General features: G+C 33.8%; 2 protein-coding genes across 5 annotated transcripts; one reads left to right on the top strand and one right to left on the bottom strand.

The window, feature by feature from the left end:
• Window positions 360-14,094, bottom strand: LOC109326887. Of its 2 annotated transcripts, XM_019559769.1 has the most exons (8): window positions 14,082-14,094; window positions 4,487-4,723; window positions 3,863-3,948; window positions 2,807-2,953; window positions 2,591-2,699; window positions 2,340-2,463; window positions 1,695-1,968; window positions 407-735 (listed from the first exon to the last, which is right to left on the bottom strand). In XM_019559769.1, exons 2-8 carry the CDS (start codon window positions 4,608-4,610, stop codon window positions 628-630), a joined length of 972 nt encoding a protein of 323 aa, XP_019415314.1. In that variant the 5' UTR covers window positions 4,611-4,723; window positions 14,082-14,094; the 3' UTR covers window positions 407-627. The 2 variants fall into 2 exon arrangements, with proteins under 2 accessions (XP_019415315.1, XP_019415314.1); XM_019559770.1 differs by lacking the exon at window positions 14,082-14,094 and having other exon boundaries at window positions 360-735; window positions 4,487-4,764.
• On the top strand, window positions 9,046-15,377 carry LOC109326888. Of its 3 annotated transcripts, XM_019559772.1 has the most exons (8): window positions 9,046-9,110; window positions 10,928-11,079; window positions 11,340-11,521; window positions 13,405-13,555; window positions 14,022-14,071; window positions 14,571-14,633; window positions 14,758-14,890; window positions 15,050-15,377. In XM_019559772.1, exons 2-8 carry the CDS (start codon window positions 10,965-10,967, stop codon window positions 15,064-15,066), a joined length of 711 nt encoding a protein of 236 aa, XP_019415317.1. In that variant the 5' UTR covers window positions 9,046-9,110; window positions 10,928-10,964; the 3' UTR covers window positions 15,067-15,377. The 3 variants fall into 3 exon arrangements, with proteins under 3 accessions (XP_019415317.1, XP_019415316.1, XP_019415318.1); XM_019559771.1 differs by lacking the exons at window positions 9,046-9,110; window positions 10,928-11,079; window positions 11,340-11,521 and adding an exon at window positions 12,492-12,962 and having other exon boundaries at window positions 13,223-13,555; XM_019559773.1 differs by lacking the exons at window positions 9,046-9,110; window positions 10,928-11,079; window positions 11,340-11,521 and adding an exon at window positions 12,498-12,962 and having other exon boundaries at window positions 13,223-13,555; window positions 14,025-14,071; window positions 15,050-15,354.

Raw genomic sequence — 15,489 nt, 5'->3', positions numbered from 1 at the left:
GATGAACATGAGTACTTAATATAGTTAATAATCATGCAACAAGACCATAAAATGCAGTATAACAATTTACTACTAATCAATGGAAGTATTGATGAGAATGCATTTAGCATGAAAGAAAGCAAGAAAGTGATTTCATTCACATTGTTACATCCTCATGAGTTAGATATAATACTAGATATCAATGATTTAGTTCAAGGGTCCTTTGCTTTATAGCTTCACATTTATCATATTTAAAATGTATCTAATAAATAAGAATATATATATATATATATATAACATTTTACATGAGGCATTAATTCCAACCGGTTCAGTATCAAATTTTAAAAATGCAACAAAACATTGAAGAAAATAAGAGTAGCCAAGTAGCAACATATCAAGTAGTGCTGATATACTTGTAACTGTTAATGGGCATTAAAGGAATCATCTTCCATTTTCTTTACATTTGTAGATGGATTAGAAATTCACAAATTTTCAAGTATACAACTCTAACCAGATTGAATTAGCAGATATTACATTTAACTAATTAACTACGGAACTTCATGAAAGGGACCAGTTAACCAAATTACGGAATGCCGCTGTAACCCTATCGTCATATTCGTTATCATGTAGCAGATGGGTCCTTCAAACTCATAGCAGGCCAAGTGTTTTCAGCTGCTGAACATGCTCTGGCGGAAGAGGTGGGGGAGACCAATCAGATCCTGTCATCTCTCCATCAACGTCTTCAACCACATACTCCTATGATGAGAAGTATAATAATTTCAGTCAGAATATTTCAGGGAACGTTCATGTTCGTATCAAACACAGTTAACTTTAAACATGGAATTACCGGTACTAACTATTAAGGATAACTAATCACAAACTGTTTGTGTCTAATGCTAAATGTATTAAGCCAAAAGATGCCTCAACTGGTTGTTCACTGATAGTCTCCCTTAAATAAAGTGTATGACGGGAAGAGATGGAAGAGTACGGGGGTTGCACGATCACTTACTCATGAGGGAATGCAAGAAAGGATCAACTTCAAGAATAAGATTGTAATTAGGTGAGTCAGAGTTTCAGTAAGACAAAAAGGATTAGGAATGGAGAGGCTGAGGGTGAGGAAGTGAGGCAAGCATGTATCGAGTTTGGGAATGACAAAGTAGAACACCCGAAGAGTCTGCTGCATATGTGAATTTTCTATTTTGGCTGAGTGAGTTCTTTATCTTATACAAATCCTCATCTGAATACTCATCACACCGACAATAGTAACAGAAACATATTCAGTAAGTTTGAGGCTGTGCAATATTTTCCGTATTCTGATTCCAGTTTTGTCAATCTTTCATTAGACAGCAAGCTCCTTCTTAACTCCAGCAAAACAGCCAGATCAAAAAAAGAAAAAATGCATGTGATTCCAAGGTAAGCGCGTAGCTAAAATACATTTACTTCACAGAAACCACTATAAGAATCATGTCAAATACAAAAGCAGAAAAACTTGTGGTTGATATTCTTTCCCTTTGCTTCCCCAATAAATGCCTCAGAAAATATAATAAAGAATTTAAATTCTAAGCAAATAAACCAAGTGATGGCTAAATTGTCTAATTGCAACTATCAGGTTAGGTATTTAGCTTGACTTAACAGCTGCATTGCAGCAAAAATTGACAGTTCATGGCAATGTACCAAATGCACAATAGATGAGAAAGAAAGTAAACTAATCACACCTTTGTTAACATCCTTTTTGCAAGTATGTGATAATGACGTTGCCATATCCGCTGTCCTACCATGGTAGCCACCAATACACTGTAAAAGATCCCAATTACAGTAAAAAGTCCCAGAACTATCAATGCCATTATGAACATTAATGGTAGCCCTGCTTCCCCGGCGCCTCCCAAACAACCACCACATTCAGTTGCCATGGTTCCACAACTCTCAAAGCATGTAGTGCAATCAGTCCACATGCAAAGAGTTCCTGGTAAATGACAGTCTGCGCAAACTCTGGCACGAATGCAAAAAACAATCAAATCTCAGTCACAAATCACTACCATTCTGAATCAGAGTTGCAGCTCATATAAATTTCAAACAAAGCATGTAACATGTTCACTATTTAGCATTACTTTAAAATCAGAATCTTATATGTATATAACAGTGCAAAATTTTGTACGTCTCTTCTTGTTGTAAGAAGGATCTCCAATATTGTGAAAAATAAATCTCAAATATTACTCTCTATCTCTAATCATAGTTCATACCTCATAAAATTCAAAGAGAAAACAGTTATTTATAGTGATGCCTCAAGAAGTAGCAGTGAGTAAGATTATGTATTTTAACAATGTCAACGGTTCATGAATGCATAAAAGCGAGGTTACTACCCAGGTTGACAGCAACAAAGACATAATTCTCTACAAGGCTGAGCTAAATCATTGCGAATTCTTCGATCATAACAGGTAATGAAGCACCCAGAAAGGCCAAGCAAGGCAAAAAACAATAAAGCTCCTGCATTTGATAATAGCAATACAGAATCAATACCACACAAGGCAAAATGTAGGGGGGAAACATAATATATAGAAAAGAATGTTGTATAAGCACTTTGAAGCCACCACTTAAGCTAATTCTAATTTACCACATATGTAGTAAAAGCTTATTTCACTATCAAATCCCCATAGAATACGAAGCCAAGACTGCTGATAAGCATCTATCAGATAAACCAAATATGCCAGTGAAGAAATGACCTGCATACAAATGAAATAAGGTGGCAAATCAGATCATCTATATGCACATCATAAAGTACAAATGATAAGAACATAGATCACTAGAAGAATGGAAAGAATTCACCTACAAGCTGAACGGCGATAAAAATAAAGAAAATGTCTCTGGTGACGAAAAACCGAAATTTCAAAGTACGCCATTTCCTATCAGCAGCCACATGAACACGCAAATGATAAGGAGCCTTGCAGGTAGTGCAGTGAGCAAAGGCAAACCCTTCCTGCAGGAATGTAAAGTAATATCCATAATTCCATATGTTTTTTAGGTCAAGTTTCGCAGTGTAAAGTACAATATTCTACACGTGGAACAATTGGCAGTGGCGTATAGAAACGAGGATCTGCCACTCTAAAGTGTGTGTCACTTATAAGTTGTAGTGTACTATATATCCTCATGCTGTTATTATCCGATGCTAAAAAATATCCCAGTGTTTTTCCGCCATATGTTATTCACTGGGTACTTTACTCTCCATGATGCCCCATGCAAATTAGATGATTCCCAAGAAAAATTAACTCATAATCTACAGTTCATTTTCTTTTTCTGGTAATAGTGTACAGTTCATTCTATTATCGGATAAAGTTACAAAACTCATTTTAAGGATAAGCAGATGGCTGCAATGAATATCATATTATCATTAAAGAAAAGGAAGAGCAGACTCAAGATAGCGAACAAACCAAAGACATGCACATGACAGGCAGGTGATTAAAAAGTAATCTTACCAAACTTGGAAATTAAATTAAAAACCATAATGATTAAATTAAAATTTAAAACAAAAATTAGCTTAAATAAGCAGGCAAACATGTAAAACCTTTTAATCATTGTAAGAAGGAATGTGTAGCCCGGGGATAGAGAGATAACTTGTGGAGAAGAATCGACAACAATCCTCTATAACTCTAAAGTAAATTTCTACCAATTCAACAACAGGCTAATAGCCACAGATTAGAAAATATTATGAGAACATAATATACATAATTCTTAATTGACTAGCAAAACGAAAAGCTTTATACATACAATTTCCACTTGCCAATGCCACCCTTACAAACAATCATTACTTATAAATAAAGTTCCACTATGATGGATGAATATAGATAGATTCTGGAATGTGGCTATGGTACATAGTCAGCATCATTACCTTAACAGCCCGCCATTGATCCAGGCATTCCCGGTGTACATATTTAGATGTACCTTTGCACATACAAGGGGCTATGAAATCCCTACCTGAGGAAAAAGAAGAAGGTAGCTGATAATCTATATCATGATATCCAAAAGTTAAGCCCACTAATGAAGCGTACACAAATTTGCACCCATTCAGTATATGGCATCTATATCCTAAATCTAGAATTACAAATTCCCAAGAACCACCCTATTAACAGACACTGCTTTAAATTGTACTCTCCAACCGCAGTTGCAGCCACAATATTACAGTTCGGAAGTCTCCCCAGAGGCATCGCGGCCGCAATTTCGTCTGGCACATTTTCAGGCTATTTTCCACAGTTGCTTTAAACACGACTTAACCATAACTGCAATTGCAATTTAAAACATCTAACAAGTGTACTCGTAAATAGTGCAAATAGTGTGCTTCAACTTCAATTCAAGTTGAATTAAACTTAACGCATAACACTCGAAATCACAATTTATTCATTTATCCCCAGAACTAAGAACAGATTCTCACCAACGATAATCGAAAATACAATTTGACCTAACCTCAAAATTGAAATGAAAATAAAATAAAAAAACAAAATGAAATTAGAATTACCATCAGTTTCAAGACAAATCCGGCATTGAATTTGTTCAGTGGGACCAGCTTCGAGATCGATCTCAGAAGGGTCAGTGATAGGTTTGGGAGGAACAAGAGGAGAAGAATCTGAGTGATCTACCATTGAAAATTTGAAATACTGAATTGTAGAATTGAAATAAGAGGTTGAATTTGAATCAAGTTGAATCGATCATCGAAAGAATTAAGAACCTGAATGATTCAAACTCTATCTCTCTCCTCTTTTTCTATCGTGGCATGCGAATTGTGAATTTGATTTATGAAGTAGTGATACAAGATAATGGTAAATTTCGTGGGAACAACACATGTTAGGAGAAACAGCCGAATATAAAATGATTAATTTTTTACTTAAAAAATAAAAAGATATCACCAAAAAATTAAAATAGTCAATAACCATTATATTATTGATCTAGTTGTATAAGATCTTACGATATCCTCCAAAAGAATACACATTTTCAACTATGCTCATGACTCCACTAAAAGACACATTTGACACAATATTTTCTATAAATTATTGATTACTAAGAAGACGAGAATTATTCATAATATATGATCAAATTGGTTTGGAAAGAATTGTCTATGCATATTAGTATATAAGAACCAACATGTGTTGGTTCAAGTGATGCATACTTGAGTCCCCTTAAGTAAGAACTTGAGTTCGAGTTTTGTGGATGGAAAAAATGTCTGTTGGGAGAGTTAGCCCCACATACCTGTGGATGTTTCCAGCTCGGACAGAATTGCCTCCAGTGCGACGATACATGTGGGAAACCAAATAAAATATTAGTATATAAGAGATAATGCTTACTTAGATGGTCAACTTTGTTTTATTTAAGTAGTAATAAGGTGATAATTTAGCATGTAAATACTAATCTTCCTTCTTACTTAAATGTCATTTAGAATATAGATAGAGTATTACTTTACTATTTTCTATTTTATCTTTATGTAGTAATTATAATCATTTGATTAAGCCATCATGTATTATATGTTAATCAAATTATCAAAGTGTATCCTCTTTTGTTCTTATTTATTATTTTCATAACTTTTCCTTCCCCTACACTTATTAATAGGTCTACCAACCATTCCAAGTTCACCCACCATCATAATTGAGACCTAGACTTATGTGTATATAATAAGAGATGGTAAAATAGACTTCTTTCCCTAAAAATTTATGCGGATATAGGCATGTTTGTGTTGTCTTAATAGATAAAATTTAATATCATGTTCGTTTTAAAACGCACTAATGAGCATGCGAGTGATGCATGGCGATTGTTCAATAATTAAATAAATAAATATATATATATATAATAAAATAAAAAGAAATTAAACAAAGTAGTTGAAGATAAAAAAAACTAATAAAGATTTTGATATCTTATATGAAGTTAAACAAATCACATTAAATTATAATTTTTTGAGACATTACAAATTACATTATATTATAATTTATATTAAATTATAATTCGCAGACTTGCACATGCAAATGGATAGAGCGAAACAAACAAATCAGCAAAGTTTGTATATCCTAGCTGCAAAAAAATGTGAGCTATGTGGGCTTGCCTGCCGATATTATCCATTTCGTCACATATATATATATATATATATATATTCATTTTAAAGTCCCCCTTTCTTTTAAATAAAAAATATATAAATTTCTACCTTTCTTAATAGTTACATAATCCAATCCATATTTCACCAAAAAAAATTCCAATCCCTATCGCCACTGGTATATTCTATATATTGCATATCGATTCTTTTTTCTTTTACAATTAATACTTCTATCTATATATTGCAATCAATATTTCCAAAATATTGATGCCTTCACATTATTCTTTAATTGTTTGATATTCTTGTTAGATGGTAACATGAGGATTGGATTTATTATGGAAAAATATAGAAGGATTTAACATCTCGTTATTTGGAATTTAAATTTAGAAGAAGCAACAAAATAATCTTAAGTCTAAGAAAGATGAAAAATGGTAGATTCCAAAAAAATTAGGAAGAGTATTCCAAATTAAAAGTAGGTTACATTTAACCTCTGGGCTATGTCACACGAGACTTTGCCTTAATTATGTTGGTTAGACTTTGCTTTCAACAGATCGAATCTACATAATATATGAGTGTTTGGGTCTCATCTATTTAAAAATGTTCAAAGTTAAAGTCTAACGAGTTTAAAAGTTTGTGTGTCAAACTATTTAAATATATATTATACTATAAAGTCTTGAAATAAGTCAGCATATATATATATATATTTAAATAAGGTAATATGTATACTTTTAACTAAGTTAATCTAAACCTAGCAATTAATCACATTTTTGTATATGTTTTTATATGAAAAGTACATAATAATATTATTATATATTAAAATAGTATAATATGAATACTAATATATAATATTATTAAATAGGTTAGTTGACTAGGCTTAATATACTTTTTATATGACCTAAAACCTGATCTTTTGTTAAATATGCTTTTAAAAAAGCTTAAATCTGTTTACGAAAAAAGTTTAGTCAAACCTAACTTATTATAGGCTTGGTAATAAGTCATGATAGACGATTTGACCTATTTCTACCCTTACAACAAAACACGAGCCTATGTCATATATTTTGATTTGTGAAGTTATTTATTATGTTAATAATAAGATATTTACTTTTTGTAGAAAAAAATACAATTTTTTTTGGTATAACTACAAGATGAGTCCAACCATTAAATTTTTAGTGAATATCTTTTAACCATATAAATCTTCAAATATATTTTCCGTTTCAAACTAAACTTTTATATCTTCATGACAAATTAGATTAAAACAAAAAAACCATTAAAAAATAGTAATTGAGGCTCAAGTTGACACGTTATAAAATAGGTTTGAACATATTCAACTAAAATATGTAGTAACTCATTCCATTATAGTTGAGATGTATGATTCAATTTCCAATTTTGTGAGGAGAAAAAGGTAAGCAGCAAAGAAAACAAAGGAAAATAAAATGGACAAAGCAAAATGGGTGGAATGGATCGATTGTGAATTTGGGAAAGTTAAGTGTAATTTTGGTGAATGAATCTCTCCATTCGTGGAGGGTCCAATACTTAATAAGATTGCGACACATGAATTTTAGAAAAAATTAATGGTGTAGATTTTAAAATGTTTTTAACCAAAAAAACATTATAAATGATAAAATAAATCTGAGCCACAAATTCTAGTACTAGACCCTCCAGTACTGGAGAGGATCCCAGCCTTAATTTTGCTGCTAGTGGTTCTACATACCATAAGGGTAAGAGGAAAAAGAGTGCAAAATACATAAAACTGAAGAAAGTAACATCTCAAAATACATAAAACTGAAACAACAAATTTTCATATTAGATATATAATCATAAGATGAAAGCACAAGTAGCAGTCATAGGTATGCGAACGGGGCGGGTTGGGGTCGGGTTTACACATACTCAAATTCGAATCCGAAATTCAAAACTTGAATCCAAATTCAACGGGTTGAAAATAAAAATACCATCCCCGAACCCGAATAAACTCGAAAATGATAAAGTATTAAGGAAAATATGATATTATTTTCGTGTAATTTTTCTCTAATATTTTCTCTTGTATTATTTCATTTCCTTTATATTTGAAGATCCAATAGTGTGTAAAATCAAATTAGAAATTAAAAACAATTGACAAATGATAGAAATTTCAATTTTAAATTTAAATTGAATTACCTTATTTCGGGGCGGGTTCGGGTTCGGGTCTTTGCTATACCAAATCCGAACCCAATCACATCGGGTTTTCCCCGTTAAATTCAGGTTCAATTCGGATAAATACCCACAAGTTCGGTTTTTATTGTCATCCCTAAGCCGTCAAAGTTCAGAATTCCAAGCTCTTTAATTCATAAGCAAGTAAACAATTAGTATGTTTAGGAAGAAATCTTGGAAAATAAAAGCTTCATATTACATGAAATAATTGTCTCTTTCACTTTATTCAATCAATTTAATGAAATACATATATGCTCGCTTGACTCATGCCCAAGCGTTTGAGGCCAAACAATCATGAAAATTGATAGATGAGAAGGAAACTGGATAGTCTGTCCTATAAAAGTTCATGTCCTATATCCCTAATCAATCAATGTTTGTCAACAAGTCAAAAATAACACGTCAATTTATTTTTAATTTCATATATTAATATATGAGTGAAACGAGACAGAAATGAGATCACCAAGTTGGGACAGGTGATCCTCATCTGGTGAGAATGAACGTTAACAAAAACAATTTAACTTGTTATAAGTTTCAAAATACATGTACAATTGTTTTTGTCTTATTTTATGACAAATTTAATTGAGTTTTTTCCACCAAATGAATTGTTAGGTTAAAAAAATATATACAATTAATATATTAACTGTCAATTATTTATAATTTTTTGAATAGTCAATAATAATTAAACTGTGATTCATTTTTTGTACTATCATATTTTTTGGGTAAAAAATTAACCTGATTGTTTCTCCCGACAAATGTGCTCCAAAATAAAGTATGAAATGATGAATACATTCTTTTCAATTATTTAACTTTGTCAAACTCAAATTTTCATTTCCCCCTCTCTCTCCGCCAGAAACGGCTTCGCAGAACCTCGTCACAAGTGAGATTCTCTCTTACTTTTCTTTTCTTCTGCAAACCCATAATCCAATTTTTTCACTCTATGCAAATGATTAAGATTTTGGGAACCTTAAACAGAATTGGGTTTAACGTATCATGTATTATTATGCTGTTGTTTTTCCGAGACTATGAAATCTCAGTGCATAGGTTAAGTAAATAATGGGGTTGATGCAATTTTTGTGGAATTTAATGTCAATTGTCAAACATATATAGCATAAGTGAGTTCATTCGAAATTTCCATTTATTTTCCGCAAGAGGGTTAGTCTCGACTCAATTGTAAGGTTGTTTATCTTGTGACCTCAGTGACCCGAAGTTAATGGGTTTAGATCATGGAAATAGCCTCAATTTCTTTGTCGGTAAGGGTAAGGCTACGACATATACCCTGTCTATACCCCACTAGGTGAGAGCTTCGTGTAATGATCCACCTTTTTATTAACATCGACTAGAAATTCGATCAAGTATGGGCGCCCACAATCTTGTGTGGTCATGTATTTTAGGGTCCCGTTAATTGTTTTTTATTTCCTCTGGTTGTGATAGGTTAACCCTTTGTGCTTTCTTAATATACTTTCTCCCTTTGTGCTTTCTTAATATACTTTCTCCCTTGCTTAGTCGAAGTGGACATTGCTATCAGTCATAAATATATTAGACATACACAAATGCTGTTTTTGCTATCAGATGTTGGCACACTGCATCTGTAAGCAGCAACTTGCTTCAATTTGGCTCCTCAATGATTGATTCTGAGTTCATCGAAGCCGAGTTCAAGCACTTTAGTTCGAGTGGCAACAGATAGGTGGACTTTCGAAGCATTTTAGTATCTAGCATTATAGCCATAGACAATGTTATCCTTAATGTAGCTCTATACCATTATATTCTGTAATTAGATTTTCTTTATTGGTTGTTTGAGAAGCTTTGTGGTGAATTGATTTTCAATAATGACCGTCTAACATGTGCTGACCCTTCGATCATGAAATTCCTATTTTTATACAGAAATTCATGATGAAATCACAGGAGTTGTACATTTATTTGTTACTTGTGATATATTTCACATATACTGTTTTCTTCTTTGTTTTCAGTAAAAGTTTCTTCACATCGAGTCGTTTTCTTTGTATTTATCCAACCTTATCATGCTTCTTAACTTTCTTTTTATATGCCATCTTTAGAACTCATGTCTATGGGTTTAGTTAAAATCCAGATATGAACTTCTATTGCATGGATTGATTGTTTTGGCACAGAGAGTTAGATAGATGTAGTTTAGGCAGAGCAGATTTGGGGTGGTATGAATTTAGGTGGTCTGGGCCAACCTGTTTTGACAGCTCTATGGCTGTCATGGTCTCATGTCACCTGTGCAGATGTGCTCACCACCATGCCGCCACCACTGCGTCTGTGACCCTGTCAGAGACATCATCCTCACCTTGTCCGCTTGTCCCTGTTGCGTCTGGTCAATCCAACCCACTGCGTCCGGTCAATCCAACCCACTGCGTCGATCTCAGCCTTTTCTATTTTGCCTTGTTTTGTGTGCATTTGGTTTTGTGTATGTTTTCTGCTCTCAGTTCATTATGCATTTGGATTTCAACAATTTTTTCTCCAGAAATTTGATGTTATTTTTGCCTATTTAATAAGAAAATAAGTTGCGGGCTGCAGACCAGCCTTCAAACCCCCGGGCTTATTCAGACTCATTTAAGTAGCGGATCAACCCACCCATCTGTATTACTTTGGTCTGTTTCGGATCGCGGTGGCCAATATATACCCACCCCTACCACATCGATCAATTAGTGTAATAGGGTTTTTCTATGATTACAGGTTAGATCCGTTGTAGAATTGCTTCCTCTGCACGAAAATGGCAAAGCGTAAAGCCAAAAAAACAGTTAAAGCAACTGAACCGGTGCCTGACCCCGTAGAGGAACCTCAAATTCAAAAGCAGCAACCTAAGTTAATGGACCACGAAATTGAAGGTACAATAGATTTTGGATTTATTTTTTATTTTTGCATCGAATAAAATAAATTGCAAAATCTGTGTAAATTTTATTCTCATTATTATTCTTTGAGGTTAAAATCTATATACTGTCAGCACATCATCCACCATTGATTTCTATTACTTTTGTTTGAGAGTCAATGGTGGTTAACAAATCAATGGTGGATGATTGCTGATAGTGTAAAAAACTCTTACACTGTTACTGTATACATATTAAATCCTTAGTCTTTTGGGAAGCAGTGGAGAGACAAATTGCTGCAATTAGGGCAGTTCGGGACGTGGAGATTGAACGCTTATTGACAGAGTTGCGTCTGTTGAGGTCATCCTTCAATGCAGTACAGCTTCAGAAGCCTGTGTTACAGGTCTTTGAAGAAACCCTTCCAAATCTAGAAATTGTAAATGAAGAGAACAAGAAATTTGAGGTAAGATGGAAAGAAAAAGGGAGTAGAATGTCAATTAGCTGTGCCAATAGAGAAGATGTCCCTTTGTGCTTTCTTAATATACTTTCTCCCTTGCTTAGTCGAAGTGGACATTGCTATCAGTCATAAATATATTAGACATACACAAATGCTGTTTTTGCTATCAGATGTTGGCACACTGCATCTGTAAGCAGCAACTTGCTTCAATTTGGCTCCTCAATGATTGATTCTGAGTTCATCGAAGCCGAGTTCAAGCACTTTAGTTCGAGTGGCAACAGATAGGTGGACTTTCGAAGCATTTTAGTATCTAGCATTATAGCCATAGACAATGTTATCCTTAATGTAGCTCTATACCATTATATTCTGTAATTAGATTTTCTTTATTGGTTGTTTGAGAAGCTTTGTGGTGAATTGATTTTCAATAATGACCGTCTAACATGTGCTGACCCTTCGATCATGAAATTCCTATTTTTATACAGAAATTCATGATGAAATCACAGGAGTTGTACATTTATTTGTTACTTGTGATATATTTCACATATACTGTTTTCTTCTTTGTTTTCAGTAAAAGTTTCTTCACATCGAGTCGTTTTCTTTGTATTTATCCAACCTTATCATGCTTCTTAACTTTCTTTTTATATGCCATCTTTAGAACTCATGTCTATGGGTTTAGTTAAAATCCAGATATGAACTTCTATTGCATGGATTGATTGTTTTGGCACAGAGAGTTAGATAGATGTAGTTTAGGCAGAGCAGATTTGGGGTGGTATGAATTTAGGTGGTCTGGGCCAACCTGTTTTGACAGCTCTATGGCTGTCATGGTCTCATGTCACCTGTGCAGATGTGCTCACCACCATGCCGCCACCACTGCGTCTGTGACCCTGTCAGAGACATCATCCTCACCTTGTCCGCTTGTCCCTGTTGCGTCTGGTCAATCCAACCCACTGCGTCCGGTCAATCCAACCCACTGCGTCGATCTCAGCCTTTTCTATTTTGCCTTGTTTTGTGTGCATTTGGTTTTGTGTATGTTTTCTGCTCTCAGTTCATTATGCATTTGGATTTCAACAATTTTTTCTCCAGAAATTTGATGTTATTTTTGCCTATTTAATAAGAAAATAAGTTGCGGGCTGCAGACCAGCCTTCAAACCCCCGGGCTTATTCAGACTCATTTAAGTAGCGGATCAACCCACCCATCTGTATTACTTTGGTCTGTTTCGGATCGCGGTGGCCAATATATACCCACCCCTACCACATCGATCAATTAGTGTAATAGGGTTTTTCTATGATTACAGGTTAGATCCGTTGTAGAATTGCTTCCTCTGCACGAAAATGGCAAAGCGTAAAGCCAAAAAAACAGTTAAAGCAACTGAACCGGTGCCTGACCCCGTAGAGGAACCTCAAATTCAAAAGCAGCAACCTAAGTTAATGGACCACGAAATTGAAGGTACAATAGATTTTGGATTTATTTTTTATTTTTGCATCGAATAAAATAAATTGCAAAATCTGTGTAAATTTTATTCTCATTATTATTCTTTGAGGTTAAAATCTATATACTGTCAGCACATCATCCACCATTGATTTCTATTACTTTTGTTTGAGAGTCAATGGTGGTTAACAAATCAATGGTGGATGATTGCTGATAGTGTAAAAAACTCTTACACTGTTACTGTATACATATTAAATCCTTAGTCTTTTGGGAAGCAGTGGAGAGACAAATTGCTGCAATTAGGGCAGTTCGGGACGTGGAGATTGAACGCTTATTGACAGAGTTGCGTCTGTTGAGGTCATCCTTCAATGCAGTACAGCTTCAGAAGCCTGTGTTACAGGTCTTTGAAGAAACCCTTCCAAATCTAGAAATTGTAAATGAAGAGAACAAGAAATTTGAGGTAAGATGGAAAGAAAAAGGGAGTAGAATGTCAATTAGCTGTGCCAATAGAGAAGATGTTCATGCTTCTTTGCTTCAACGGTTGTCCATGGCTTATCCTGCCGCCGCTTCTGTTCCACGTTTCCATGGCTTTGAATATTCTAGCAATGCTGGTAATACTTATTATAGCAACTTTTGCAAAGATTGTAAATTAGGGGGTGTTTGGTTTGTTTTTTGTTTTCATTTGTTATTATGTTTTAAAAAGCAAAAACACAATGTGATTTTGTAACTATTGATGAAAAGGTAACTATAAATTAAATTAGAAAACAAACTGATTGCTGCCTTTGCAATTTGGTTGTGAAATTATTTTTCACCTATAGTTAATGAAGTTAATTGTGTGGTATAAATTGGTTTGTAAATTTATAAAACATATATCGATTTTTTTAATAACTTAGTTCTAAGAAGTAAGAAGGATTAAACTCATACGAGTTTTGTGAACATAGAGACTACATCATGTAATAATTTTAGGGGCTTAAGTTGCCAATTCATTGAGTTTATCTTATGCATACACTCCAAAACCTTTTTTTATTGTAGCATTCTGGCATGAACTGTACTTGACAATGTTTACTTCCTTTGTGGCAGGGAGAACAAGCTTCCTTGGTACTGATAATCTGCACTTTAATGACTGTGTATGTACACTTTCTTCTCTCTGCACTTTGATCAAATATGCAGTCACACACCGTTTGCAACAGGGGACCTTTGGATAATTTCGAGAGGATTTAAAAATGGATAGTTTCCGTAAAACAAATCCATACATGATACATGATACACGGGTATGGCATGGCACATGTAGATAGACAATTTAAAGATTAATGTGATATGACCTGGTTAAGGCACAATATGTAACATTCATATCAATGTAGCAGACACAAATCCCAACTTAAAATAAATACTTTAATGTTTCATAAATTAGCATTGATTGTAGTGTACGTGGGTGTAACCATGCAAGGGTAGCATTACTCAAGGAAGAAAACATGATATTGAAGCAAAAACCAAATATCAGAGCAAAGAAAAGCTTTATATGGAAGAAAACAAAATATAACATATTTGCATGATGGTCTGAAGTGTCAAAGAATTCAGAAGGATCATTTTTTGCTTCCTTTTTGTGATTAAATGTCTATTTTATAGGTTTTGGAAGAGCCATCTGAAAGTCAGACTCTTGCAATGCAAGAATGCCTCCGGACTCCCGGTGTATGAATCTTTTCCTACTCTTTTTTTCCGATTACTTTTTGTGAACTCTGGTTTTGTTTCTAAGGATGTCCACTCTTGAGTCAACAACTGAAGAATTCTAATTTGGCACTAACAACTTTTTCAGGTGACTAGTCAGAGGTTGTCTGTTGGGATGACACCGAAAACACTTCGGGTGCCTAAACCGGGCGAGATGCTTCTCTCTGTCCACGGATCACCGCTAGGTGTTTACAAGGAAAACAACATGGAAGCCATACATGGTATGAATAATGTTTTAGTTGAAACTGTATCTATATCATCTTATTCATAGTATTGTTTCCATATTTTGTAACTCCACTCAACAATATGCATTTCTATTATTCCACACAAGATGAAATACTTAAAACTTCTCTAGATTTAATATCTATTGTGATGTGCAGAGTCAGAAGAAGGTTGAATGCTTGTCCAAGAACAAGCTAAACAACAAGTCATGGATGTCTTTAAGTGCCTCAACCAATTCCATTTCTGAGTACTAGGTTTCTCAGATATTGGAACATTGTCCTAAAGAGTGTCTGATCAAATGTATTGTTTTGTTTATTGTTTGTAATTTTATGGCTAATTTTGTGTTAGGAGAAGGAGAATGCTGACTTTGCACCATAAATTTCTAATTAATTTCCATTGTTTGAGATAACTATGAAAATTAGATTATTTCAGTAATTGATTATATATTGTATCTAGAGGGTGATGTTGATACATGAGCCTTCCTTATTGAGCCTGATTAATACATAGTCAGCACATCATCTACTATTTATTTGTATTACTTATTTTTTAAAGAGTCAATAATGATAAAGCATGAATGATAAATAATATAGTGATAGTG

The sequence above is a fragment of the Lupinus angustifolius genome, chromosome LG14 (genome assembly GCF_001865875.1).
Source record: "Lupinus angustifolius cultivar Tanjil chromosome LG14, LupAngTanjil_v1.0, whole genome shotgun sequence".
Taxonomy (NCBI): domain Eukaryota; kingdom Viridiplantae; phylum Streptophyta; class Magnoliopsida; order Fabales; family Fabaceae; genus Lupinus; species Lupinus angustifolius.
Note: the sequence above shows the minus strand (reverse complement) of the source record. Positions and strands in the feature narration are given on the sequence as shown.